At 54.1% G+C, this 27,593-nt stretch overlaps 11 protein-coding genes across 11 annotated transcripts; 5 read left to right on the forward strand and 6 right to left on the reverse strand.

Moving 5' to 3' along the window:
* Positions 1 to 435: 435 nt before the first annotated feature.
* Positions 436 to 915, forward strand: CkaCkLH20_06612 (uncharacterized protein; the record flags this gene model as incomplete). Its single annotated transcript, XM_038889329.1, has 1 exon — positions 436 to 915. One exon carries the CDS (start codon positions 436 to 438, stop codon positions 913 to 915), a length of 480 nt encoding a protein of 159 aa, XP_038745141.1.
* Positions 916 to 1,515: 600 nt separating this feature from the next.
* On the reverse strand, positions 1,516 to 2,325 carry CkaCkLH20_06613 (uncharacterized protein; the record flags this gene model as incomplete). The annotated part of the gene is made up of 1 exon (XM_038889330.1): positions 1,516 to 2,325. The coding sequence occupies one exon, from the start codon at positions 2,323 to 2,325 to the stop codon at positions 1,516 to 1,518; it is 810 nt and encodes a 269-aa protein (XP_038745142.1).
* Positions 2,326 to 2,976: 651 nt separating this feature from the next.
* Positions 2,977 to 4,170, forward strand: CkaCkLH20_06614 (putative ankyrin repeat domain containing protein; the record flags this gene model as incomplete). Its single annotated transcript, XM_038889331.1, has 1 exon — positions 2,977 to 4,170. The coding sequence occupies one exon, from the start codon at positions 2,977 to 2,979 to the stop codon at positions 4,168 to 4,170; it is 1,194 nt and encodes a 397-aa protein (XP_038745143.1).
* Positions 4,171 to 4,491: 321 nt separating this feature from the next.
* CkaCkLH20_06615 (uncharacterized protein) lies at positions 4,492 to 5,010 on the reverse strand (the record flags this gene model as incomplete). The annotated part of the gene is made up of 1 exon (XM_038889332.1): positions 4,492 to 5,010. One exon carries the CDS (start codon positions 5,008 to 5,010, stop codon positions 4,492 to 4,494), a length of 519 nt encoding a protein of 172 aa, XP_038745144.1.
* A 1,002-nt stretch (positions 5,011 to 6,012) lies between these two features.
* Positions 6,013 to 6,777, forward strand: CkaCkLH20_06616 (putative acetyltransferase; the record flags this gene model as incomplete). Its single annotated transcript, XM_038889333.1, has 1 exon — positions 6,013 to 6,777. The coding sequence occupies one exon, from the start codon at positions 6,013 to 6,015 to the stop codon at positions 6,775 to 6,777; it is 765 nt and encodes a 254-aa protein (XP_038745145.1).
* A 287-nt stretch (positions 6,778 to 7,064) lies between these two features.
* Positions 7,065 to 12,148, reverse strand: CkaCkLH20_06617 (ATPase; the record flags this gene model as incomplete). Its single annotated transcript, XM_038889334.1, has 5 exons — positions 7,065 to 8,312; positions 8,369 to 9,336; positions 9,391 to 9,582; positions 10,554 to 11,882; positions 11,938 to 12,148. The coding sequence occupies 5 exons, from the start codon at positions 12,146 to 12,148 to the stop codon at positions 7,065 to 7,067; spliced, it is 3,948 nt and encodes a 1,315-aa protein (XP_038745146.1).
* A 373-nt stretch (positions 12,149 to 12,521) lies between these two features.
* Positions 12,522 to 15,641, forward strand: CkaCkLH20_06618 (uncharacterized protein; the record flags this gene model as incomplete). The annotated part of the gene is made up of 1 exon (XM_038889335.1): positions 12,522 to 15,641. One exon carries the CDS (start codon positions 12,522 to 12,524, stop codon positions 15,639 to 15,641), a length of 3,120 nt encoding a protein of 1,039 aa, XP_038745147.1.
* Positions 15,642 to 16,426: 785 nt separating this feature from the next.
* On the reverse strand, positions 16,427 to 17,916 carry CkaCkLH20_06619 (casein kinase II subunit alpha; the record flags this gene model as incomplete). The annotated part of the gene is made up of 6 exons (XM_038889336.1): positions 16,427 to 16,543; positions 16,595 to 17,014; positions 17,071 to 17,265; positions 17,345 to 17,523; positions 17,662 to 17,703; positions 17,844 to 17,916. The coding sequence occupies 6 exons, from the start codon at positions 17,914 to 17,916 to the stop codon at positions 16,427 to 16,429; spliced, it is 1,026 nt and encodes a 341-aa protein (XP_038745148.1).
* A 1,432-nt stretch (positions 17,917 to 19,348) lies between these two features.
* On the reverse strand, positions 19,349 to 20,748 carry CkaCkLH20_06620 (uncharacterized protein; the record flags this gene model as incomplete). Its single annotated transcript, XM_038889337.1, has 5 exons — positions 19,349 to 19,840; positions 19,895 to 19,959; positions 20,261 to 20,287; positions 20,341 to 20,464; positions 20,515 to 20,748. 5 exons carry the CDS (start codon positions 20,746 to 20,748, stop codon positions 19,349 to 19,351), a joined length of 942 nt encoding a protein of 313 aa, XP_038745149.1.
* Positions 20,749 to 21,462: 714 nt separating this feature from the next.
* On the forward strand, positions 21,463 to 22,914 carry CkaCkLH20_06621 (uncharacterized protein; the record flags this gene model as incomplete). Its single annotated transcript, XM_038889338.1, has 2 exons — positions 21,463 to 22,051; positions 22,100 to 22,914. 2 exons carry the CDS (start codon positions 21,463 to 21,465, stop codon positions 22,912 to 22,914), a joined length of 1,404 nt encoding a protein of 467 aa, XP_038745150.1.
* A 202-nt stretch (positions 22,915 to 23,116) lies between these two features.
* CkaCkLH20_06622 (uncharacterized protein) lies at positions 23,117 to 26,670 on the reverse strand (the record flags this gene model as incomplete). The annotated part of the gene is made up of 3 exons (XM_038889339.1): positions 23,117 to 26,303; positions 26,360 to 26,363; positions 26,421 to 26,670. 3 exons carry the CDS (start codon positions 26,668 to 26,670, stop codon positions 23,117 to 23,119), a joined length of 3,441 nt encoding a protein of 1,146 aa, XP_038745151.1.
* Positions 26,671 to 27,593: the final 923 nt, after the last annotated feature.

Consider the following 27,593-nt stretch of genomic DNA (forward strand, 5'->3'; position numbering starts at 1 on the left):
AATCGTTCGTGCAGAATGCGATTATGACTACGCCCGCCCGACCTTTCAAGAACCTTCGAGACGTTTGTCCCTAATCTTTTGGGCCACCGGACCTTACTTTCAAGCCTGTCTCATGGGTTGATCAATTTTAGATTTTCGTAAGGTATCTCCGGTAAGTTTTCCCATCTTTTTGGCCGAGACTTTTTGAGCAGGAAACGAAATCACTAGACCGTTTCTGACACCTATAAATATCTGCTGAGTCCTCCCTCTTCTCTGCACCCTGTCCCTTCCGGTGTATTACAACTTTCACACATTACAATACTACACCTCCAGTACCACATCAACACTATCAAACCTTCTTCGATATCCCACCAACACTCTGCAACGCCATCTCTAGCCGATTATTCCGAAGCAATAGCTCACAGAAGGTCTTCTGGACCCATACTTCTCATTCAAATGGAGCCACCAGCAACAAAAGGATCTCACGTGATCTCTTCCTTCTTCAGCATCGTGGCTGCATTGGTCGCGTGGGACATCAACATGCAAGCCGAAGACGCGCTTTGCGAGGCAGAATACGAATTGTTGGCCATGTTGATCCTCCCACACAAGGCCGCCATCGTTCGACGCGTGCGGAAGACACACGACACGCTGCGCCTCCCCGACTTTATGCGGATTACTAGCAACGTCCAAGACGGCATGTACGACGAGGTCTGCGTCTTGGGCACCACGATGTGCCTCGCTTTCGCCATCCTACTGGTCTTGTCCCTGATCGGCGACGTCGCTCTTCACGCCGTCCTCGCCTTTCTTTTCTTCGGCCTTGTTTCATTTTGGTTACTGGGTCGTACCTTCCGCTACTTCCATGAAAAGAGGTTCGGGCTTGGAAGAGGAGCCGGAGAGGGAGTTCCGGAGGCTGTGGAAAGGCTTCATGTCGACTAGATCTGGAGGCAGCAGCGAGCTCCTATTGGGAAACGGGAATCTGCTCGATCATCCGGTCTCTCGGCAATGATGGATAGATTCGTTTCATGGGGGTGGTGCGAAAGGAGATTGGGCGCGTCTGATGGATCGAAGGCATTAAATGCTTAGATAGTCAGTAAAAACAAGAGGGTTTATTTAGTAGCTATAGAGATTTTACTTATTATTATATAATACTATATATTAGTATAGGTTAAAGATACTATTAATGTCTTATATTTTACTACTTTTTATACTAAATAGATATAAGAGCTATATAAAGCATAAGCTATATAATAAACCAAATGAATAAGAGGGTATAGAAGTTAAACACCTTTTTGGTTCTAGGAGCTATTAAATTCACATAAGGCAACTTTAGCTACCTTCTCGGAGGGTTGAAAGGAACTGTATATATTACCAGTATAGTGTTTGTATTCACGCAAGACAGCTTCCTCAGAGAAGTGACTGGTGGATAAGCTTTGCCTCCTTAACGACAATTACTACATAATCACAAAACTGATTAAGTAGATGGAATATGGCAGTAGGTGACGCAGCAGATATCATAACACGCCACCGGTGGTCTGATTAGGCGAAGAGAAACGCTGCAACTCCAAGAACAGCTGCAAATGTGGCGCCGCCAGCAATAGCCAACTTTTGAACAGCTTGATCCTTCTCAGGGCAGTCAGGTGGAGGGTATGCCTTCCTGCACCACCGCTCGAGCTCGGTGGCTTTCATGCTCTCAACCGTAGCCTCGTCGATCTTGACCCTGCAGGGGTTCGCAGTCGGCGTCGGAGATGAGGAGGCAACGACCGCGCACATCCCCCATTGTTTGTTGATGCCGGAAAGGGGCTCGGGGACATCGTGCGTCTTGTCCGTCACCTCGATGGTGAGCCCGGGACACGTATCCTCCTCAGCCGTGGTAGCGACGACATCGGCTGTTGGGGCGCCCTGTCTGATGTCGAAGTTGACTACGAAGCGATCGCTGCTGTTGCTGACGATGCTGACCTCGTCGCCGCTCTCGTCGCAATTCCTCCACCAGGCTTTCCAGAGTAGCCTCAGAGGGCCTTCGATTCGAAAGTCGGCGAAGCCGTAGACGAAGTAGGGCTCCGTGGAGTAGTTGGCCCAAATGAGGTCGAACTCTCTGTCTACGACCTTGTCAAGCATGGACATGGAGGCGTTGAGGACGTTGAGTTCAATGAGGGGTCTGAGATTCTCGGCCAACTTGGCGTTCTGGAGCGCAAATACGAAGGGAAATCTTTCCATCGGTGCATAAGTCTCGTTTTGGCGCGGGAAGACCAAGCCGATATCCAGTACGCCGCCTGTAGCGCCAGCAATAGCCCCAAGGTAGGCTGAGGCGCCCACGAGGGACCAGACAAGGTGTGAAACTACACACATGCTGGTAGTTTCTGCTTTGGTTATTGCCTTTATTTGAGGCGGCGTCTTCTAGTGGCGACGTTGAAGAACTCCGATGATAAAAACAGCGATTGTGAAGGTACCGGTGATGTCGGGACTCTTCAAGGTTTACTGCCGTCGACCAGTTGCAAGGGGGTAAAGATAGAGAATGAAAGATCTCCATAGCCCGCCCCGGAGAATAGAGTATGAAATATCAAGGGTTGACAACATAATATACCCATTAGGTTTTAGCCAGGGGTAGCCAAAGGATCAACTGTCTTGGCTTGCATAATCCACTTGGCGAAATGCCGTTTTCCGTCAGCATGAACCACAGCCAACTGCAAGTGACTGGGCCGCACATCGATAGGCACCAACGCTGAGATATTGTGGCTGAGCAGTGTTGTTGGTCGTCAACAATGGACTTTGGGACTTTTTAAAGAAGCAAACGATTGTCCAAGCTACCAATTTCATCTGAAATATTCATAACGCACCTTACTACACAAGTCAACAACTATGCCGCCGCCCAGGAGACATGGCAGGTTCATCAACGCGCCGCCGACACGACATTTTTCTTCCGAGGCGTGGAGGCAGTGCCGGGAGACAGCCCTGGAAAGAAATGAGGAGGAAGAAGCTCAGATAAATGCCATCGAGCAAATGCCGGGTCGAGATTGCACACAAGAGGACATGGAGCTCTGGGAGGAGCTCATGTGTCGAAAGGAAGATCGAAAAGAGAAACAGCGCGCGGCCCTCCGACGAGATCACGAAAGCCACTTCGCCCATCTGGCCCCTCTCCCACCGCCTCTGCCAAAGTCAAGCCTCTGGTTCGCGCTAGAGAGGAGACCAGAAAAGTACAGAGTCCCGGGGATTCGACCATTTCTTGTGGCATGCCACGACGGGTCTCTCGATGACGTCAAAGACTGGCTCGTCCACAAACGGGACATCCTCCGCCCAATTGGACTGCGAGATGGACTCGTGTGCGCGGCTCTCCGAGACCAAGTCGAGGTTGCCCGTTATCTCCTGGACGAGTGCAGGACAACTATCACCAGCATGGTCATCGGCGCGACCTGTAACCGTCGCTCACTGCCTCTCTTCCAGCTCTGCGTCGAACATGGCTATCACCCCGACCAAAGCATACCCAGCAACGATGGTGGGATGGGCACAGCGCTCGAGAACTGTCTCGATAACGCGGAGGTCGTTCGCTTCCTCCTCGAATATGGAGCAGATCCGGACATCTCGCATTCTTGTGACAATAGGTGCATGAACTGGGGTCTGCGGTCCGCGCCGTTGATGGATCGATCGTCGGGCCTCTGTCTGGACCGGACAGTGAGGGAGAACTGGCGAGACAGTATGGAGCTTCTTCTTTCTCACGGCGCCAACCCCAACCTCGCTCGGCCGCTGAATGGCATCGTTTTACGCCGGTTCAAGATTCAACTGGGTCGTCTCGGAGATAGTGAGACATTGGAGAAGTATGACTGGCTTGGCTTAATGAAGCTTTTTATACGACACGGTGCTGATGTCAATAAGTTCAACTACGGAGGAGGTACGGCGTTGACGGGTGCTACAGGCCATGGATGGTGGGACATGGTCGAGTATCTACTTGAGCAGGGAGCTGATCCGCGCATTAAGAAGCCAGTGACAAATCGCGATGCTTTTGAGACTGCGGCCGAGAAGTCAGGAACAGCATGGGACTCGGAGATGCTAAAGGACTACGTAGCGTACTTGTGCGATGATGAGGAACTCGCTCATTCCAGCACAACACTTCCTGTGCCGGACGAAGCCCGCAGCAACCCTCTGGCACAGATTATTGAAAAGATGAAAACTAGATCTGGAGGCAAACACCGAGACTGAAATTGGAGAGAGACTAAAGGAACCGACAGTGAAGAGCGCATCAATAAGCTTGTTCACAGCAAGATACCTAGGAATCTTGAAAAGAGACAAGAGGATCTAACAAGAATGATGCGTTCATCCAACATGAAGGTACATTACTTTCTCATAATACAAGCCGCCATGAGAATTATTCTCGGCCAATATGAGTCTCATTCATGATAGAACACTAAAATGGGTTGAACTCTATTCTACAACATGAGGTTTCAGCCGTTAAATTAACAAAGGAGAGATCAGTATGGTCATAGTTATACACATTCCTCCCAATTCGAAGCGGGCAAGAGCTCAGTAATACAAATAAGCCAAACCCAGAGCCAGAATCGGCAAACTAGTCAGAAAATGCGCCTTCGCTTTCGCCCTCCCAATCTCGACCGCCTTCCTCGAGCTCTCCGCGCTCTTGACGTACTCCCAGATGACGAACGCACCGCTCAACCCCACGCCGGTGCCCAGCGTCAGCACCAGACCGATACACCTCCTCACCGCCGTCGCGGCGGCCGGGGACGAGCGGCAGACGTCCGAGAACTGTCCGTAGAGGATGAGCGCGATGATGCTCGTCGACATGTGCAAGTTGCGCGCGCCTTTGACCTTGATGAGGGCGTGGTGGAAGGCGTCGAACTGGGCAGGCGAGACGGAGGCCCGCGACGGCGGGATCAGGCCGAAGTTGGCGGCGCCGGTCTCGGGCTGGGTGAGGTTGAGGAGGCCGTCGCCGGCGCCGAGGAGGGAGAGGAGGCCTGTGAAGACGGGGAGGGCGGCCGGTTTCCAGAAGGTGTGGAAGGACCCGGGAGGCGGGTTCGTGGTGGCCATTTTCGGGTGGTCTCCGAGGACGATTGGGCTTAGGGCGAGACGGTAAGTGAGGGTTTGAGTGAGGGATCCGGGTATCAAGTGCCGGGTAGCGCAGCTGGCGTGACTCGACGTAGTACAATGACGATGGATGAGACTCGGGCAATGTTGTTGTTGTTGCTTCGACGTTGAATCAACGCCTCTTCCGCATTGATCCGAAGCCAATCACGTGTTGAAATGCAGACACGAATTTGAGACTAAACCAAGCCACGAAATAGCGATGACGAGTGAGATGTTTCCGTTCAAGACACTTATGCCGGGCTAACGTTCCGCCATCTTACCACCGCTTGGAAGGAATGAGCGCTAGGAAGCCCACGTGATCAAGACAATCGATACAACGCTATTGTCAAAGCAGATCTTGGACTTCATTCTTATAAATTTCGTACGTATTGTCTTTGTGTGATCGCATCGCGGTTCGGGTTCTCGCTACCTCTGTGATTGCCCTTGCCGCTAGTAGGTCTAGTATCGTTGTTGGTAGGTCTAGTGTTGTGCTTATTGTCAGTTGTCGTTATTGCCCCTCAAGTATTCATCAAGAGATAAAATTGGATTATTGTAAATGCCAGCAGTGGCAAGAGATGGCAGGAAGGCGAACACTCGGGCTGGCATTCGCTATCATGAAATCGCGAAGATGCAAGCTGGGGGGCACGGCGATATCACCATCCTTAAAGCGTTAGCCCTTAGAACCCCTGCTTCTTGACACATTTTATTAAGCGATCCAAAGTTCCTCTCATATCAAACCTGTGTGTTTAAAAACAAGAAACAAGTTATCATTTCATCTCAGGCTACGGAATATAACCTCCTTATACCTTGCTTCCCTCCAGCAGAATACAGCAGAAAGATACCACCGTTGTAAAACTATTGTCAGATTGGGCACACTGCAATCAATTGAAGACTCATTGTATCCAGTGTTGTTCTTGTTGAATACGAGCCCGGCGGTGATGAGGGGTAGATCTCATGACACCAGCCATGACAGATCAATCTGACACGAGCGGCAACCCAAAACTGGACGTCTCAATCGTCCCCGTCACCCTCGACGATGTCCCAGCTCTGCTCAGAGTCCACACCGCCGCTTTCAAAACAGATCAATTCTCGAACCTGATGCTCCTCGGCCGCGACGAAAACGCACATGCAAACCTCATGCGAGACGCCATCCAGGAATGGATCGCGGATCCAACCGCCAAGCTCATGCAAGCCGTTGACACCGACGGGCGAGTGCTGGGATGGTCTTGCTGGATTCTCAAGGAAGCCACGCCGACTGAAAGCGAAGCCGAGGATCCGGCGGCCACGTTGGTGAGCGACACGAGTGACTCAAAACCGGCCCCCGATACGCCGGCGGAGGAAACCCGGGAAAAGCCAAAGGATCCAGCTCGAGTTCTGGGAGGGCTCATGTACAAAGACAGGGTGTCGATGGAGGACAATCATCTCAAGGGCAAGACGTACATGGTTCTGCAGGGTCTGGCTACGGATCCGCTCTACCAACGACGCGGAATCGCTACCAAGCTGATCGAGAAAGGGCTCGAGGGGATCGACGCAGATGGCCTTCCGTGCTGGATTCACGCTTCGCCTTCGAGCTACACTGTCTACGAAAGGGCTGGATTTCAGGAGGTCGGGAGGAACGATTACGATCTTGATGAATGGGCGCCTGGTGGGAAAGGAGGGAATCGGGGGTGGGGGAGATACACGTTCAGGCACATGATCCGGAAGGCGAAGCATGTTGGGAAAGCTGCGTAGAACAGTGTCTTGGCGAGTGGTCTTTTGTTGGTGTTTAGACGTCATGGATATCAAGCGGTGGCGGACTTTTTGAGTAACGTATGTTATTATTCTTGAATGAATGAAGCACGTCTGTCCGGTGCAAGTATGGACGAGACCTGGCTCGCAAAACGTGTAGTCAACCCGACTTTCTCAAAACCAAACCATCAGACACAATTTGATTCACAACTTGACGTTGAAAGCCACTAGTAAACCCCAAACAAAGGAGGCCAGCATCCTACGATCATCCCGTATCCTGCCAGAGGTGCCTAGTCCGAGTAGATCTCCTCTTCCTCTTCCTCATCCTCAATACCAAGCTCACTTTCGCCATCATAGACACTCCCGCTGCGCAAATAGTCCCTGAAACCACGACTCATCTTCACAACGGCTCTGAGATGCTTGTCCATGACGGTAATCTTCTCGCTCCCCTCGTCAGCAGCATCACTCTCAGCAAGCGCAAGCGCAGTCTGCAGCGCATTGCGGATCTCCCTGCCGTTCCAGCGCAAGGACCGCACATCCCTCGACTCGTACGCGTAGTCCCGGGTGGCAACGGAAACCCTGACGCGGCCGTTGGAGTCCCTGTCTAGCCGCTCAAAGTTGTTGGCCCAGATGCGCTCGCGGTCAAGGTCGCTCAGGTTCTTGTAGTGCAGCGCCACGTGGATGCGGGACGTGAAGGCGGCGTCGAAGGCCTGGACGCGGTTCGTCGTCAGGAAGAGCACGCCGCGGTAGTACTCGAGGGCGCGCAGGAAGACCGAGACCAAGCCGTTACGGGCGATGTCCTTGGCGCGACGACGCTCGAGGTAGACGTCCGCCTCGTCGAGGAGGACGAGGGCGCCGAAGCGCTGGCCTAGCTCGAGGAAGTAGGAGAGATTGTTCTCCACGCTGTCTGAGTGGACGCTGAGGTCGCCTGAGGTCAGGGAGATGAGGGGCCGGTTGGTCAGCTCGGCCACACACTCGGCGGTGCATGTCTTGCCGACACCGGGGGCGCCGTGGAGGAGAAAGATGCGGCCCTCGCCCTTGTTCTTGACGAAGTCGTTGCCCCAAGGGGAGACGCTGCCGGAGTCGCTGGCGGCGAACTTGCCGATGAGGGCTTTGACCGTCATCTTGATCTCGTCGTCTAGGACGAGGTACTTGAAGGCATCACGGTCGGTAACGACAGGCTTGAGGCACTCGAGGTTTAAGTGGCCCCATCTGCGCTCGCCGAGAAGGAAGGCAGGGATGACTTTGGTGCAAGCGATGTAGAACAGGTCACTAGTTGGAGGGGCGGACTTCTTCGGGCTGACTTTGATGAAAGCGGCGAATGGGCCTGGCTCGTTCTCAAACTTGGCGGCGTTGCAAACATCGCAGCCACAACGAGGGAGGAAGTATGGTAAATGGTCCTGCGCCGGTGGAGGTCCTTGGTTGATAGGCACTGGGGGCAAGCGAGGTCCATTGCGCGAATGGCGGTTTTGGTTCTCCGGGGAACGCATTGCGAATCGAGGGTAACCGTCAGCATCACAGATGACACGGCCAGTCATCTATTTGATTGTTAGTTGAAATTCCCAGAAGCTAATAGCAGAGGGAATCAACTTACGTAGCCTGAAGGCTCACGGAATGCAGGCCCAATTCGGGAGTTTGGGCTCTGCACCAACAAGCCATCATACTCCATGTACGTTGGGCGTTGAAGTAGCTCCCAGTACAACTTGCCCAGCTTGATCTGCTTTTGCAGCATCTTCTCGGGGTCACCAGGGAAGAACCTCGCCGGCATGACGTCCAATGAGTGAATGACCTGCTCGCCAGTCCACGAAGGCAGTCTGTACTGGAACATCTTCCGCACGATCTTGCTGTTGGCCAATTCGAGCAACCAGCAGGAGACCAGCCACTGACGTCTGTATCCGTCAGATGTCGCCTCTTGGCTCAATGTGCTGACGATATGCGGCTGCCAGACATCCTCGTTGTTGGCATAGATGACCTCTCCAGGCTTGAGCGCCATCCAGTAGTTATCAAATGTGGCGACGGGGATGTTGCGCGCATACCGCTCCTCCTCCTTGCGGATGGAGTCACCAAGGATCTGCTCAATGAAGTTCAAGAGGATATCGATATGCTCTGCTGTCACGCGCGCATAGTCGGATGAGTGATGCGCCGGCTGGTGAAACTTGTACCTGGAAAGTGCTTCGCGGTGATGCACGACGGCACGGTAGGGTGCATCAATCTTGACTGTCTCTCCGAGGAGGTTTAGGTCAGGGTAATAGGACACAATAGCTCTCAACGCGTTGATGAGATTCTGAGAATGTATGATCATTCGGGTACGTTCAACCCTGGTCGGTTTGTCAGATGCATTATCGTCTTCGCTATCGGAAGAGCTCGAGAGAAAGTCGTCGTCATCGTCGAAGTTGCGCACGGGTGGGGGATGGCGGATGCGCCGAGGAGATCTGCCCCTGGTGCCAGACGAGACCTTCGTGACGATCTCGATAACAGGCTCTACCGCACGCTTTGATGTGCTCTCGCCTTCATCGGCTCCGTAGTCGGGGATCTCCTTGAATGGCGTATCGCTCTCTCGGGCTAACCAAGCGTCTCAGTACGGAGGCTACAGAAAGGGGTATGCCTGATACTCACTGTTGATAATCTTGCCACCCGCTCCAGTATAATGCAACACATATAGTACGTCTGGGGTTGTGGTGTCTTGGGTGTCCTGTTGAAGAACCAGAGACTTGTCGTCGCTCGGGGGTACAACACGCCTAAAGGCGACTTCCTGAAAGCTCACCGTCGAGCCGGTCTCCTCGTCGATGGTCTTTGCCATGTGAGCGACTGTGGGCACGCATGTTTGGATGTTGCTCACCCTATCACCTCGACCGATCATGTTGAGTGGTGTTGTTATCAGGCTGGAGCTCGAATTGGGAGTCAGTCTCAAGCTGAAAGACTGGCAAAAGAGATGAAAAGAAAAACGGGGGGAGATGGAGGGGAGGAAACGGAGGCCGCTTATGAGCACTTGCGGCCTGATGCGGCTCCCCCGAGGATAACGACAGGCTGGAAACCGATGATTCTACCTCATATCGTGCTCTCGATTTCATTGGTACCGGAAACGGGGCGGCAGATACCCCGCCTCGGTATGAGCGATTCACCCTCAAGGGGATTGGTACTCGGTCGTGTATTTGTTCTGGACTTGCATAAAGGCGGCTTGTGGTGTGAGACGGTAAGGCAGCCAGGCGGACTGTGGTTTGTGAGGCACTCTGCTGCCTGGCTCTGCCGAAGTCGCCAATCGGCGAGCGAGATTGAGATTCGGGGCTGACTGAAGTGTAGATGCAGTGAGACTGCGGCATTGAAACTAGCGTCATCACGTGGAACTCGGATGATGATCCGGATGAGACGCTATTGCAGAATACCTTAGGTTGCAATGTTCCAGTCAGTCGTGGTTGATACGGCGGTGATACCCAGGCTTATTCGGGCTCGTGTACGGATGTAATCTCACCGATAATCAACTACTTGCTCGTCAGCTACGTGAAACGAAGCTTCATCTTGAGAGTTTGAAATGGTAAATGGTGTTGTCTTGATTTCCTGATTACAGGTATATGCGCCGCGTCTCCAGATAAACCACCCCTTGATGAGTGTCCCGAAACGCCAGTATCCCCAAACGCTTCTATTCCCAACCTTTGCCCTCCACCAAACTCCGAGAATCCGTTTCTCTTGGTGCTTTAGAAGAAGTTGCTGGCAAGTTGCCTAGTTGTTTGCGTTTCTGGCTGTAGTGTTCACGTTGCTAGCGTGCGCCAATAAAAACTTACAGCACGTAAGAGTAAGCTTGCATGCCTTCGTCCACCCGTCGTCTTGTGTCATACCCAGCTTGATGCTGACGTCCATTATCTTGTCACCCTCTATCTTATAGGGAAGACTGAGTGGATGGCCACCGGCTTCAGTCTGCCTGTGCACGAAGGCGCCGAGCTGCCGCACAAGCTCGAGGAACGCAACCATGGCATTGTCGAATTTGCGGTGCATGAATGTCAGGCCAAGAGGCAGGTCTCCGTTTGAGAAGAGCTCCAAAACATGCTTCTTTGGCGCTGGCGGGGGCGCGTTTCGATGCGACCCCAAGCGACTGGCGGCTGGAGATGGAAGTTCGTATCGGATTATCTTTGAGGTGCTTCCCATCGGCTGCGGCTCGAACCCATCAAACTTGTAACCAAGCTTGTCTGCCACCGTGACAAGCAAGAGAAGGGCGTGTCCCCAGGCAGCGTTGATCTCGGGCCAGTCCACAGGCTTGCTGGATGTTCTACCCAGTCTCAAGCCGTTGATGGTTGCAAAAGTGCCGTCATGACTGATACAGAAAGTGTCGTTGTATACGTTGGATCGTTGCAGTTTCTCCAGCAGTTGGGCGTCGTTGTCAAACTTTGAGTTGATACTGTCGCGTTCATTTTGGAAGTCGGCAAGTTTGGTGGCAAAGGCGTTACGCTCGCGCCAAAACTGCTCCTCCTCTCGGTCGAGCTGTGCAGCTTCCTCTTCCAAAGCGACGATTTCGGCATCAACCGCCGCCTTGTCCTTTTCTACGCGCAGCAGCTCTGACATTGCATCCGCCTCGGCTTGCTTCGCCTGCTTCAGCGCCTCTTCCTGAGCTCTGATGTCCTCCTCGCTCGGCTTATCGCTCTGCACCTGTTTCAGAAACCCAACGTAGGCGTCGCGCTCCTTGGCAGCGGTCTCGAGTCTCTTCTGCAGGCCTTCGACTAGCATATCGGTGCACTCGACGCAGATAGGGTGGTCGATGTCGGATCGTGCGGATAGAATCTCGAAGAGCTTATTGATACGCTCTCGCTTGTGGGCTTCACTCAGCGCCTCGTCTTGGCCCTTCGTTCCATTCTTCCCGGCTTTTCTCGATTTGGGATTCGTCGGTGGGGGATCGGGTCTCGAAAGCACGGGCTGCGCGACTTGAGATTCTGTCAGGTAAATGAAGGACATGGTCGAGTCTCTTTGCGCCGAGGTCGACGGGCCGCTCCCGTGGCGCTTGAAGGTCGCGGAAGCTGCATTTTGGGATACTTTGTCGTAAAGCGCTCTTCTTTGGCTATCCTGGGGATTCGCAAGTCGCGAGGAGTGTGTTTTCTTGGGGGACGTCTGCGATGAAGAAGCTGAAGGGATTAGCTTTGCTTTGCACAATAGGTCAGGGCAACAGCTGGTACGAACCGACGAGGAGATCGTAAGCCGCGGGGTTCAGGTCCTCGAGGGAGCTGTCGAGTCTGAGCGGTGTGCGGCACTTCTGGCAATACATCGTGGTGTTGCCCGCATGCTGGCGCGGATCAGAATGAAGGTGAAAGACAGACGAGGGAAAAGAGTTGGAGGTCTGGTGATGTAATCGGGCGTCGAGGTGCAGGTAGAACTCAGTGGATGTGCCCAGCTGACTGTCGCTGCAGGCGAGGTGGATGGGAGCCGCCTGTTTTAGGGGCCGCAAGCTCAATGTCACTAGGTAGGTAGGTGCCCTGGACGCTAATCATTTAGAGTCCGCAGCAGTCAGGGACGGTCACAGCGGTGCTCCCTGGCAACAAAAGTCAGCCCCCACATGAGATGGTCTGTGCCATTCCACTTTACGCGAAATCCGGAAAGGTCTGTGCGCCGCGTTCAATTGAACCGCGTCTTTCATCTCACGGCCAACCACTTCGAGGTTTGGTGGTGGGCTGGTCCATCCTCCATCGCCTTCCTCACGTCAGAAGTTCTCATTCATCTGGTGTTATACATAATAAACTATTAATTCTTATTTTCTTAAGACGATCATGGAACCTCCAGCCAAACGACCGAGGAAGGGTCCGTCGCCGTTGGCCCAGTCGCAAAATGATGAATACGACGAACTCAACTATGACCCCGAAGATGTGTCTCAGATGCGCGATCCCGGTATTCAGCTCGAGACTTCTCGAGGATTCGCCGCTCATAGGCTCAAATCAACCTTTGAGCATATTTTCGAAAAGTACGAAAAAGATTTCACGGGAATTGGCGACGAAATTGATCTCGCAACCGGCAAGTTGCTTACGAACAATGGCCACTTGGAGAACATGCGTCATGAGATGGATACAGGAGTTCCTGGTGAAGAGGATGAAGACGAGGGTATGCTATTGGAAGAAGCCTTCGGTTCCCAGGATGATGACCAAGAGAGAAATCGCCGATCTGACCAGTCAGATGAGGAGGACGAAGAAAGGATCCTGCACGGCAAGAAGAACGGAGGGAGTGACTCCACCACTCTGGTTCGCAGAGCAAGTATGGAGATTCAACGACGCCCCAGCCTTGTTACGCTGGGCAGGCCAGGGTCTAGCAGCTCCAACCCGTCCGCCGACATTTGGGGCTCAAGGCCGCAGACCTTGGATCCAACATGGGAAGCCCCTGAAATAGAGTCAAAAACACTCAGCGAAACCATCATGTCGAATCTGCGCGATGCGAGATATCGGTTTCCTATCAGTTCCCGATCTGTGTGGTCTTCGAGGCCAGACGACGAACAGGACAAGATGATCATGAAACCACCTCGCATCGACATGGCTACGTTCTCCCGCGCGAGGCAGGAGTACATAAGGCCGGCGAGGCCACCTTCGATGAAGCTCTTGCGAGCATTTACGGTCGAGGGTGACGACAACGAAGACGACGAAGATGACATTCTCGGTGTCTCAATGACGGAACGGCCACCTCAAACCCAGGAAAAAGAAAAAGAGCCCATCAGCGACGATAACGTGGCTGCGGACGGTGCTCGAGAGCAGCCGTTACCATCAGTGGAAGACCTATATACCCACGAGGTGCTTGCAAAGTCGAGTTCCGAGAAGCCCTCCGAGAGCAACCCCGAGGAACATGATTCGACAGAAAAGAGGCCAAATAACAAACGGCGCCCTGGAAGACCAAAGAAGACGCCCGTAACACCGGTAGAGAGCCAGAATGAGACAGAAAGTGGACCAAACGAAGATACCTCTATCGGCATCGATCCTGCATCCTCATTATCAAGTCTCGTTACAGAGGGAGAAACGCAGACTATCTCACAACATAGGGTAGTAGTCGAGTTGGTTATGAAGTCACCTCCGCCCGGGACGATCACCGAGTTTGAAGAACCCGAAGACGCCGATACCTACGGTATCAAAAAGGAGGACAACCCCGTGACGGAGGATCTCTCGCATGCCTCGGCGCCCCTTAGCACTCAGGAAGCAAGTGATTCCGGGCCAATCGCTGCTCCTGTGGAAGGAACTACAATAACCACGGGTGAAGCACCTGAGAAGACTTCAACCCCCCCCAAAGAAATCTTCACAAGATACCAAAACGACAATGATTTCTCAGACGCCGAAGAGGCAATGCCGAAAGAGCGAGCAATACCGAGAAAGAGACGTGCGGCGGCCAAACGCGGTAATGAACCAGCTGCTCCTGCTCCCGCTCCCGTCAACGTCGAGCCACCTTCGCCAGCCCCTGATGTTTTTATGGAAACCGCAGAGTTGCCGGTAGTTAGAGTTGAGCAGGAAGATGACGATTGGATTCTGGCTCCGCCTGCGGCCCAAGTCGAGCCCTCCTCCGAGAACATCGACACTATGGAGGTCGACGTAGAAGAAGCCACGGAAGCTGAGGAAGCATCCGACAGGCCCGCCCGCCCGCACGACAACCTTCCGCAGGAAAACAACGAGAATCCGTCGACGCTGGAGAGACAGTCCGTCGTGGAACCCGAAGAGCAACAATCGTTGGAGGACCTGCTTGTCGCAGAGGCCCTTGATTTGATGGCGGGCATTCCCTCATCTAGTCCCAGCAAACCCATGGCAATCCCGCCGAACTCGCCACCCCCTGACATTGCAGAGCAAGAGGCGGATCGTGGCTTCGACGTCATCATTTTGGATGATGTCGACGATGCAGAGCTGTCTGAGTCTGGGCCTGAGCCAGAGGCAGAGCAACAGCAACAGCAACAGCAAGAGCCAGGGCTAGAGCCAGAACCTGAACCTCAGCTCGACCCCGAACCCATGGACGTGGAGCTACCGACGATTCCAAAGCCAAGTGAACCCGACGCAGCACCGCAGACTCCCCCACGTCGTCCCAAACGAACTCACTTCCAAGACCAAAAGGGGGCAACCTCCCCCATGGGCCATCTGAACCTGGATTCGAGCAGTCCATCCACGTCCCGCGCACAAAAGGTCCGCAGAAGACGTGAGTCCATCAAATCAAAGTCCCCTACTTCAACGACGCAGCACCGCGCCTCCCCAGACCCATCGGTTCAACAACGTCCAGAAGTAGCAGCCTTCCCAGAACACCGCCCAGCAGCGCCGGTATCGAAGCCGAATGAACCCCCAGCGACTTCTACATCACAAAAGCCCACTCCCCGCCAACATACCTCAAAACCAAAAAGCTCTCGCAAGCGCAAATCCCAAGAAACCGCCACCGACGCCCCGGCAGAAAGCACCCCGGCAGAAAGCACCCCGCGCGAGCAGAAGAACACGCCCCGCCCACAAAAAACGCCACGCCAACGCAAACCCGCCAAAACCCCCTCCCGCTCTTTCGCCTCCCTCATCTCGGACGACGAAGACGAGCTCACCCTCGACCTCTTCAAGTCCTGGACGAACAACACAGAGCGCCCCTCGTCCAGCGGACGCAAGACGACGGCCTACGCGCCGGTCCTGCTCGCGGGGCCGCAGACAAAGGTCACCACGCCCATGAAGCAGCGCAGCCACAACGCGGGCGGGGGCGGCAGCGGGACGGCGACGACGACGACGACAGGCAAGAGCAAGAAGCGTAAGCTGGCGTGGGCCTTCGCCGCGACGCCCACCAAGAAGACCCAGGTCGGCAGTCCCTCCGGCTCGCTCGTCCGCACGCCGGGGGGGAACATGCGTCGATGCGGGGAGGAAGGGTTCAAGTGTGACAGGGACTTCTGTTTCGCGTGTCTTTAGACGGTTGTTCATGATTCCGGCAGAATTGCTATACGGTTTTGGTGGAATCTCTCCACAGGCCCTTCGTTACGGTTGGCGCCGAACAAAAGAAATTTCATCATGGATGGAGCGTTTGCAGTTTGGCAAGATTTGGTTGGGAGTATGGAAACGGACAAAACGCTTCCTCATTAATCGCTGCATAGACGAATACCCGATAGCTTCTGTAATAAAGAAATAAAAAGGAAAATCATGATGTAACCACATATGCAAAGCCATCCACGCAAAACCATGGACGAGGGGATGCCTCGAGAAAGGGGGGCATTTGGAACGAAATAGGGGGCATCAACCTCGCGAAACGCCTTTCCCCTCAATGTGGTGAAAATACCGGGCCGGATCCTTTAGCATGCCAAATTCCCCTATCCGTTTCCCATTCGCTTTCCTCCGCCGGGCTAAACTTCATCCTGACCCTCCCGCCCCAATCGACGATTACGCCTTTGTTTCTTTCTTCGTGCACTGCCATCTGTACCGTCGTCCAAAATAGATTGATACCGGTCTTGAGATTCATTCCGTTTCGTGGAGGTGGAGGAGCGGGAGGGATTTCGTGGCATGCGATGTCCATAATCAGTTTAGAGTCGTATTGAGTGGATGTGTGAATTTGGTCTAGGTAGATGACAGGTGAGCCGCCTATTACCCATCCTCGTCGGGTCCTGTGCTGACTAGTGAATGCAGGCCCGATGCGGACGGCGGACTGCAGGATATCACGGTCGTGAGTCAATTCTCGTTCTTGGCAGAGCGATGTTCGCGGTTCAGTTGCTGGATACACCGGACGCGCGCTGCTCGGCAAGGTTTTGCTTGAAGACCTCGGGGTCCCGAACGGGGTTGAAGTACGGGTGCGCCTGGGCCTCCTTGGCAGTGAGGCGTTCCTACAAATCTGTCAGCAATGTCTTATTATCATCAGTATCCAAGGAGCATACCTGGTGGTCGTATCTCAAAAGCTTGTCCAAGAAGTCAATTGCTTCATTAGAGACGAATCTTTGGTTCTCGGCGGTAACGAATGAGTGCCACGGCTTCTTCTGGAACCTACCCAGAATGTCGTCGTATTGCGCATCAAGCTCGATCTCGTATTTGTCAAGGTAGTCGAACAGATCGTCCGTACCCAGAACCTTGGCAATCTTGACAAGTTGGTCGGAGTTGCTGTTGCCGTGGAAGAAGGGCTCCTTGCGGAAGATCATGGATGCGAACATAGCCCCTAGACTCCACATGTCGAGGCTGTAGTCGTACTCCTGGAAGTCAACCAGCAGTTCGGGTCCTTTGAAGTATCTCGAAGCGACGCGAACGTTGTACTCCGTGCCCTGGTGGTAGAACTCGGCCAAACCCCAGTCAATCAACCGCAGCTACTCCACCGTTAGCTAACGCCCTGAACCGTATGTTGTCCGCTAAAACCACATACCTTTCTGTTCTCATGGTCGATCATAACGTTGTGAGGCTTGACGTCGCGGTGCATGATGCCCTTGCTGTGGCAGAAGTCGAGAGCCTTAAGGAGCTCGTTGATGTAGTAACGAACGTCCAGATCGTTGAACTTGGGGTACAGGCTCCTGAAATCGGTGTTGTTGACGTGCTCGAAGATCAGCGACGGCGTTTTACTCTGCGAAGAAGGGTGTGTGTCAGTCATTGGTTCCAAAGTTTTGATGGCGCACATTGAGCAAAGAGGAGGTTCAACGTACTTGCGAATCTCTGACAACATCCAGCAATGCCACGACATTGGGACCACCGGCCAAGTTTTGCAAGATCTTGATTTCACGCTTGATCTTCTTCTTCTTAACGGGCTTCAGGACCTTGATGACGCATTTCTGGTAGTTGACGACGTTGATGCCCTCGAAGACCTCCGAGTACTTTCCGCGGCCTGTTGCAGTTGTAGCCCTGCGTCAGCTTTGCCCGATATTGCTTCGACCTCGACTCGCGCAAAAAGTATGCAGGATTGCGCATGCGCGGCGCCGGCGCGCGTGGGCCACCCCCAACCGGATGCAGGAAAAAAACGTACCAATTTTCCTCACGACCTCGTAGTTCTCGAGCACGCCCCAGCCTGCCGGACAAGATGTCAGTAATCGCGATTCCAGGAGGGACAGAAAGCGGTAAGGAAGCTCCGGAAAAGATGGTAGAGCCTCGGTCGAACCCAAAACTACCGGATCGGCGCGACGGGAACCAGCGCAGAGGAAAACCTACTGATATTCACACTGTCGTAGTCCCAGTAACTGCGGGGCATGTTCTGGTTAACGTCTGCGTAAACCCGCGCCATGTTGGGCTACCGTTGCCTGCGATCGGGCGCAGGACTCGAGAAGAACGGTTGGTGATGTTGCGTGAGGTTGGAATTTGTCGGAGAAGGTGGGCAAGACGACGGGAGGAGGGGTCTCGGCGTGGCTGAGGTTGGTCGCCTGGCAAGCGTCAAGCGTGGACGTGGAGTGAGTGGTGGAAGGGACACTGGAACGGGGCAGGGAGTAAATCAAGGTGGGATGTCCAAAATCAGGCTTAGCGGACCTCTCAGTGATTGGCCCTCGACCGAGGCGGCAAGGCGGGTCCCTACGCGCTTATCGTCCAGACCGTGCCCGATAACACAAGGCCACCTGATCCGTGCGTCACCAAAGCCCCACCGTCCAATCTCGATGCTGCCAGCTGCCAGTTGCGCTCAGTATCCGTAGGGCAGGTAACGAATGCCATCCCGAAGCCAGCAGGCTTCTAGACGCATGTCCTGCCGCTTTCTTCCCGAGGCGTGTCAGAGACCGATTCGAGTACAAGAAAGTCGAAACAATGCATTTCATAAAACAAGGTGCGGACTAAATCACACCGTCACAAGTTCAGTCAACGCCAACCCCAAGGGCAAGTCAACAACCTGGTGTCACTACTATTGTCAGTGTCGTTGTCATCGTCGTGGTATTGGCTCCGTATCCGCGCAGTTATTACAGCGTGGAGGTGTGATGTAGATTGTCCCTAAAACGGTAAGCAAGCAAACAATCACGTCACATGCAGACAGGAGACAAGTCAAATCCTCCATCGTTCAGTTTGAAGTCATGATACTGGTATTTGTTTGTATTCATATCACAAGATTATTTGCCTCGTCACTGAATCACCATCAAGTGACACCAAACAGTCTCCGTGAGGCATAGTCCAACGCATCAACATATCATCTCTGCCAAATCCCTCCTCGACACCAATTCTGCCAGTGAAACTGTCTGCACAAGTTAGCATCCGCAGTCAAGCTTGTGCCAAAAGGAAAGGAAAAAAGTTCATGATGCATGCTCAGAGAGAAGATTATTGCTCGACATGTCCAAGCTCTCAGAGATCAGGCTGTCAACCATAGGCCGATTGCCGTCGTCTGCCTGGAGCTTCGGATCCGACTAAGGATGACGATACGAAGTTTTCATCATTGCATGTGTGAAATAGACAAAAGGAAAAAACATCCACATACCTCTGCGTTTCGTTGACCAGGCGTTGGTTGGAGATTGCTCTTCTCGTTGTAAGATCAAGCCCAAGTGATGGAGTCAGTTGCTCTCAACATCGGCATCAGACTGAACTGGCAGATCTGCAAGCGTGTGACCGGCCTACAATTTCCGCCAGCCAGTCAGAATATTTGGCGTGCATGGGAGGTCCAACAGCGTGTGTCCGGCCGATTATTCCTCCCAGCAACAACCAGGGCGTTGATTGTGATTAAATTTGATCTTGTTGAGCTTGAATCAGTCGTAATCGAGCGAGTCTAGACCAGCTTCAACGACGTCCCAGGTTCGTTTGCGCAGGTCGGGTTTCGGTTCTTGGTTTTTGGCTTTGCCAGCCTTCCGCTTTTTCTTGTTCTTGGTTTTGGACGGCTGGTGATATGTCTCGGTGTCGTTTGTGTCGACATGGTCGCCGACCTCGCCAGATTCGAGCGTTTGCTGAGGAGCAGCTGCGCGGCGCTCCGCGGTCTTCTCCTCCTCTTTCCTCAAAGCCTCAATTTCGGAATGGCGGAACATAGCGATCTGCTCATCGGTGAGCGTGCGCTTCACGCCGTCAGGGTAGTAGCCGAGGTCATCCTCCTCTTCCTCGTAGTAGTCTTCCTCGCCGACGTCACCATGGTACAAAACACTCGCATCTGTGGCGCCTGCGTTCTTCTCAGGGCTCAGAAAATCCGTACTGAATTTTTGAATGGCAGCGTCGGAGAAGTGCGACTCGAAAAATGATACCAACTCATCCTGGAAGGAGTTAGTAACTGGAACGCGACGGATGCTTCGCGTAGAGATACTCACATTGCTGATGTTTGGGATGGCTAACTGAGCCCGGGGCTGGTCAGGGCAAACAGTGGCCATGTTGGCTGGCCAAAAATAGTGATGAAAGAGTTTTCGTGGTTGAGCTGGGGATGAAATAAAGAAATGTTGAAAAGATGACGGACTGAGGCCAAAGAAATGAGGTGGACCAGGCGCGTCCGCGAGCTTGGGTCACGTGTGGGGACCTCACCTCGTCACGCTGGAAAAGGGCGAGAAGTGAACACGATCAGGTGCAGCGACCAAAATCGTGTGCATTTCTCTGCATAAGTGTAGGAACATTACAGTCCATCACTCAGCCCCCAATTCCTCGATCAGAAGTCTACGTCCGGCTCAACAACGCAAGCGCACTCTGGAATGCGTGGAGGACCTCCGTCACTGAGACGGTGTGAGTAAAGCACGTCGATAGTATGTTGCAGGGAGGAACTCACTGTGCCGCTGCTTCTGAGCCATGTTCTCTTCTTGTATGTTGACGAATCTCTGTCTTGTGTGAAGGCGCTTGACGGCGCGGTCGTTGTCGTGGGCGCTGGATGTGGATGCCCAGACGTTGAAGTACTGTAGGCGAGGTCAGTGAATATCAGTGCAGTTGATGCAGTTCACCGCACCTTCACAAGACCTTCGAACTCTTGCAACAACTCCCGCTCCTTCTCGTCGGCGTCGACGAGAGCCTTCTCATAACGGGCCTCAAAATCCTCCCAGTCGAAAGAAGGAAAGACACCAGGAGTGTCGGGCGTGATGTTGCCGTGGCCGTTTGGCAGTTGCTGGTCCAGCCGTGGCTCGGGCGTCTTGGTGCTCGGAAGAGACTTGGGTTTCTGCTGTTCCTTGGTTTCGTCGGCCATTTTCGCTGTTTGAGGTCTCTGAGATGTTTGAGATCCTTAAGTTCGTATCGACTTGACCGTACGGAAGATTGGTCGCCGGCCCAACTCAGATTTTTAATCGACGCGCTTTGAGGAAAGCGTTGTTGGTTGGTTTGAGTTGAGGTTGAGGTTTGGTGCAAACCGAAGGTCGTTTTAGTGGAAGAAAGCAGGACTGACAGCGGCCACCTCACTGAACGGCCCCCGACTGTGGGAAAGTGGTCGTGCGTGGTGCCTGCTGTCGCAAACTGCCAAACTCCAAAATGGCAGTTGTGGCGCGGCCATGGAAAAATGTGGCGCCCGACAGGGATCCAAATTGGACGGGATGAGTTAGGACCACCCCTGCTGCCTGCCGGAGTCCCGCTGCGCCAACGGCACTCGAGTGTTTCCTCTTCTGGCTCCCTTTCACTTCAATCGTCTCTCACCCGACCTCGTCCTCGTGACTCGACGACCTTCAAACGAGACCTGCCCAGTCAGGTCGCCTGAGCACCGCGGCCGACTCATTTTCTTTTCCGGAAACTGCGTATTTCAAGGTCGCCGCTTCCTCCGAAGATCTGGGGGCTCAACTCAGCTATATCCGTCGGAAACTCAAATTCCCAACGTCATCGCTATTGCCGACCCTTGGATTCATGCCGCTCAGTCCTCGTGTGGTTACCGCATCGACTCGACGCCTTCGCTGTGTCGATAGACGCCGTCAAGATGAATTGCGACATATGTCAGAAACCGCATCATACCCAGCAACGGCCTTTCCTTTGCGCCGTTGATGCGCGCAACCACTGCTATGAGGGTCGTCTCAAGAACCTCCAGATCTTGATGGAGAATGAGGGCCTTCAGCAACAGATCAACGATTTGCTCTCACAGGACAAAACCACTGATGCGCCCAATCAATATCTTGCTATGGAGTCGTCCGTATCCGAACAGAAGCAAGCTGAAGACCGGACCGCTCAGATCATCGCACAAGCCGACAAGCTGAAGAATGAGATCGCTGCCGCCAAGAAGGAAATCGCGGATCGCAAGGCTGCTCTCTCGCGCCGCAAGTCGGACTTAGCCTCTGTTTCGGACGGCATCGAGGCGCGCAGAGCAAGGCAGCTGGACGAGAGTGAACGCTCCATCTCGGTTAACAAGTATAAATGGAACCGCAGCGCCGACAACATGGCTGGCACTCGAGCCTTTCTGTGTATGGAAGCAGCAAAGCTCTATGGTCTTCGTCGGATCAAGAAAGGCTCTTCGTCTCGATACGACTACAAGATCGGTGGCGTTGATGTCATTGATCTTTCGTCTATGAATGGTGAGTATCTGAGCATCTGATGACAATGACTTTTACTGACCTGCGAAGCTGCGTCTCCCGAGGTCTTATCCACCTCACTCGCCAACATGGCCCACATTGTCGCCCTGACGTCGCATTACCTCTCCATCCGCCTGCCTGCAGAGATCACGTTGCCGCGTCGGGACTACCCGCGCCCCACGATCTTCAACCTTACATCGTCGTATCAGCACGGCGATGTACCCTTCCCGGGTACGTCTGTCATCCCGAACCTCAGTTCAGACGAACGCGACAGCCAACCACAGTATGTGCCGCGACCTCGGCCCCTCTATGTCGACAAGGCGCTCCCAGTCCTCGCCAAGGAAGACCCGGCCGTCCACTCTCTTTTCCTCGAGGGAGTTACTCTTTTGGCGTACGATATCGCGTGGGCTTGCTCCACTCAAGGGGTTTCCGTCGGTGACCGTAACTCCTTCGAAGACGTTTGCCACATGGGTCGCAATCTGTACAACCTTCTCATCGGCCAGCAGCTTCATAGCACTCAGACGGGTCGCATCTACCCCCCTGTTTCGTCATCTCCCGCAACGAAGCATGACACCCCCGAGCAGGAGGAGATCGGCAAAGTGTCATCTTGGATGGGACGATACTCCCACGGTACCGCCCACGCATTCCTGGGTGGTGCAGAGGGTTCCGATTTCGTCCGCAGCTTCAAGCTCCCGAGCCCCTTGAAGCTTGCCGACAAGCTCAAGAAGAAGCTGTTGAGTGAGGTAGCCGCGCCCGAGTGGGAAGTCTTGGAGGATGATGCTTGGGCCATGGAAGAGAGCGAAGGCACGCAGAATCGCACGGCAGGTGGCGGAACAAATGGCTGGACAAAGGTGAAGAATAGGTAATTCCGACAAAGACATTCCGCCGATATACTTAGACAAAAACAATAACAGTGCTTGCCTGCTTGTATTGGCAGGCTTTCTTGTAGTCCTACATTTGTCTCCTTCTCCGTCTTTCACTGTCTCTCTGTTTTTGTTGTGTTTTCTTTTTTTTCTGGCGTCTCGACGTCTTCGCTTTCCATTCTGCTTCATGGTGGCTTCTTTACCCCTAGCGTCGTCCTTGATGATCGACTTCTCCCCTCCACTCGTCTAGTATCGCCTCTATCTCCTCTTCGTCCTTGATTAGGATCCGTATTCTGACTAGGAGGTCGAGGAACTCCTCCATCCACATATTGACTAGTCCCTCGAAGTGTACCCTCGTGAGGAATGTTCCATCGGGCTGCTCGAGCGACGCTCTCCACATTCGCAGAGCGCGCCACTGGAGCTCACTCCGGTCGTAAGCCTTGAGGGTTCTGCCATCGGGACAGTCTGGGGTGGGGCGGTCGAGAATGCCATACAACGGCGAGAGGATGTGCCGAAGTTCGGCATGCAACTCATCCGAGCCCACCGTAAGCAGGCTGTTGTTCAGAGGAGCTACCTCCTCGGTGATGGCTCCGACCCGTGGCATTCTCGCCCGAGGTGCTTCTTCAGCAGCACGCGAAGCTTCCTGCCTCTCCAACTCCTCCACTCTCTGCTTCCATGCCATTCTGGCCCTTGCTGCTTCCTGCCGCCGCCCCTCCTCGTCTGCCGCAGACCGCTCCTTCTTGGCCCGAGCTGGTAGCTGGGCTATCGCCCGTCCCTGGAAGTTGACAATATGGGGTGGGGAATAGTCTGCCTCTGCGCTTGAGAGGGTTCGCTTGACGGCAGGTGTACTCGGGTACAATCGGCGGGATGGGGGCGTAGGCGTAGCCGGCATCGGTCCGGAGATTGGGAAGATTGCAAGCCGTGGGCCTGCAGGAGACGGGGAGGGCGAAAAGCCGCCAAAAGCGGGCGCAGGCGCAGTGGTCGGGGCAGGAGCCGATGGTTCAAGAGCCGGCGAGGGTGCACGAGAACGAATTGGACGGCCATCTTGTCCAAGCTGCGCACAGGGTGCGTCTTTCGTTCGAGGAACCTGCGGCTTGGGCTTCCTTCGCGGTGCCAGCAGAGGATTGGCTGACCGCGCTGGCCTCCGAAACACCCCAGGAGGGGGAGGGGGACGAACAACGGTTCTGCTGGACGCCGGAGTTGTCGGTGGTGCAGGGGTGACATCTCTACGGGTCGGAATGGCAGGTGTCGATGGCGCAGGAGCCATGGCCACGACTCTAGGAGCCGGGGTCGGCGTCCAAGGCACAGTCCAAGAAGCCAAAGGAGAGGATGGTGCCACGATTGGCGAGGCTGGGGCTCTCGGTGTTGCCTCCGAATCGTCCGCCTTCACTTCTTCGACAATTACCCCCGCATCCGTCTCCGTCTGCGCCTCTGTCTCCTCGTTATTCAAATCCTCAAGGACTGGGGAAAGAGAAAAGGCAGGAGAAAGAACAACAGAGGAAGGTGAGAGGACAGGAGAGGAAGGCGAAAGGACGAGAGAGGAAGGCGAGAGGATGAGAGAGGATGGCGACAGGGCGAAAGATCCCGGAGAAGTCTCGGAGACGGGTGAGGATGGGAATGCCGGGCCACCGAAACTTCCGGGTGATGGTGGAAGAGTAGGGGAGAAATCGTCCAGTGTCTCGTCCAAATACCGTGTCGGCGACGGAGTTGTCATCCGTGAAGCGGGCGCAGCAACGGGAGTAACAGGCGCAGGGACTGACACAACAGCTTGCTCCTGGATTAGAGGTCCGCACATCTCGGTCGAGAAGCGTGATGCACTGACATCGACCTGTACTGCCGGAGCGAGCACAAGAGTCGTCGGATCTGGAGTTTCTGCCAACAGCCGAGGAGCTGCGACTGGAGGTTGGATAAGACCAGAGTCCATCTCCACCTCCCTGTCGACTGCTATCTGTAACTCAGTCACGTTGGTGTCCATAGCTGGCTCTGGAAGTATCGCCATCTCCAGGTCTTCGTCTCCTACGACGGCCCTGAGAGAGGGCGTTGCGTCGTAAATGTCGATATCCTCATCGATGTACGTGCCCCAATCCATGGGAGTCGGGGGCCTCGAAATCTCGTCCTCATCCATCTGATCGACATCATTGTGGTTGTCTTCATCCTTGACGTATTCAGCCTCACGCACGACACCTTCCATATCCTCGGGAATACCCACAGGAGTGTGGTAGGCGTCGGCGATGGCCTTGGAAGTCGGAGCGGGTGTCGTTCGGATAGGCGAGTGTGGTCCCGAGCTCTTTCGCTTTCGCTTCTCCGGAGAATTGGGGGCAGCAGGGGAAGGCGGGACAGAACCACAATCAGGATCGGCAAGCGCAAGAACTAAATCCGAAGCAGAAGCGGAAGAGGAAGCGGCGACCGGAATCGGGAAACCCAAGGAAGAATCCACAGACGGGAGAGCAGGCGCGATCACCGGTACCGACGGAGGAGGAGAAGGCGCGCGAATGGGAGCTGAAGGAGGAGAGGGGGCAGGCGCAACAGTCGATGCCGAGGAAGGAGCGAGTGAAGGCGCGAGTTTCAACTGAAGCGCTGCAGAGCCACCTTCTGGGCCGTTGCCATCCTCATCCTCATCATCGTCGTCGTCGTCGTCGGTATCATCCTTGTGGTATACCTCCAAGTCCTCCGCATTCCCCTTATCGCTACGCTTCTCTTTGAACTCTTTCTCGTCATCTTCGTTCTTGTCGTTCTCCACGTATTCGCCAAGCGAGGGTAATACATCAGAGAGAGGAGAATCCGGGGCAAGAGCGACGGGAGAGACAGTTGCCGATGGGATAAAGAGAGCTGGGGTCGCGACAGCAGGGGAGGCCGCCTCAACGATGGCAGGTGTGACGGCGGGCGATGCAGGTGAAATCGGAGCAATGGCGAGTGGTGAGGAAGGTGCGCTCGGGGCAACGACAGCAGGCGAGGAAGCAGCAACGAAAACAGGTCGGGGTGAGGCAGGCGGGATCGAAGTGATTACGACCGTCGAAGCAGGCGAAGAAGGCGATACCGGAGTAACAACGTCATCCGAAGCAGGCGGTGCCCGCGAAATGGCAGCAGGCGCGGAAGGCGGAAGATCGACGGCATCCAACTTGGCGTTCGTTTGCTTGCTCGAGAATTGCCTTCGCAGGCGGGATGTCTTCGAGTTCGGATGCTTGAAGGCAACCGAGGTAGGCACCATGCGGCCGCTCGTTCTCTTCTCTTTGACAACCAAACGATCCTTCAGAACAGTATTCTCCTGTCGGAGGGTCTCAATCTCGTCGCGCAACTTGTCCTTCTCGTTCTTGCAAGCATCAGAAACGCACGGGGCGTTCTGGTCGTGAGTATGGTGTTGGCACACCTCTGGATGCGGTGTGCCGGGGGGCCTGGCGACGAGGTTAGCAATCTTGGAAGGAGCAATGGGCGAAGCAGCGAGACTCACATAACTGGCTCCGCGGTCGTGGTGTCCCAGTCCTAATGGGCAACATCCACGCCGGGATAACCAGGCCAGGTTCCAGGGGTCCTGGGCTCTTGGCCACTGCCGGGCTTGACCTCGGACAGGGCGACGCAAATACGAACGAACAAGTCGACGTAAAGCAGGACACACTTCGTCCATAGGTTATACAGTTCATCCATCACCGAGGGAAGAAGGATCATGCCGAGAAGGCCAAGGATTCCGATGGCAGCTGGGGGAAACAGGGCCAGGACCTTTTGGAGGCAGCGATCCAACAATTCCGCAACGGACTCGAACATGGTGACTGAATAGCCGGGGGATTGCATGTGTTATAAGGGGTAATAGTAAGACGACGTCAAAAGACGATAGAGAAGAGCGATGTTGATATTCAGTAGACGAAAACGCTGTAAAGCGGTGATAAGCGGTGTTCTGACTTGAAATCAACGTTGGCGAAGAAAAAAAGGAAGGGAGGTTTTTTTCAAAACCTCGACGCGCGAGAGAGATATCAATAGGCAGGAGCAAGACGAGGGCAAGTGGGGCACGTGACCACGACTCGGGTGGGTTTCGACGCGGTGCTGTCAAGACAATAACAGTGAGCGAGCCGCCGGGGTACAGCGCACCTCTCAGTGGACTTGGCCGCCGGTCGAAGGCGATCCTCAGGCTCGACTCGTTGCCCGAGTGACGTCGGTCTCTTTTTACCACGGATTTGAGGCACACACGAGGGACGCGACTTGAGCGGGCGTAAGGCAGGAACGTCGCCGTGAGGCATCTCGAGGTCGTGATGGCCTCGGTGAGAGGCCCGTTCACCGAGGCCCGGTTCGCTCCCGAGTGGAAACCATCATCTCAACGTCACAGTAATATCAAACCTAGTGTATTACTTTAGAGCTTTGCCTGGGGTTGAACAAATAAATTCACAAATAAATCAACAATCTGTTCGGTGACATACATTAAAAGGTGAAAGTAAAAGGCATTGTTTCAAGGCGTTAACAAAGATAGGTCTGTTTAGCTACGTAGGACAATGACCGAGTATGGTACTTGCTTCATCACAATGACCGATCATTGAGTGAGTACTGACAATTAAATCAACTCTTAGTTGCGTATAAGTCTGCAAACTAACAAAAACAATGTCGTAATTTGACTATGCACAGGGTATCCGCCGTAGCGCCGAGAAATCACACCTGCCACCACCCAACCAACACAAAAGTATGCCGACACAATAAAC

The sequence above is a fragment of the Colletotrichum karsti genome, assembly GCF_011947395.1.
Source record: "Colletotrichum karsti strain CkLH20 chromosome Unknown Scaffold20, whole genome shotgun sequence".
NCBI lineage: Eukaryota > Fungi > Ascomycota > Sordariomycetes > Glomerellales > Glomerellaceae > Colletotrichum > Colletotrichum karsti.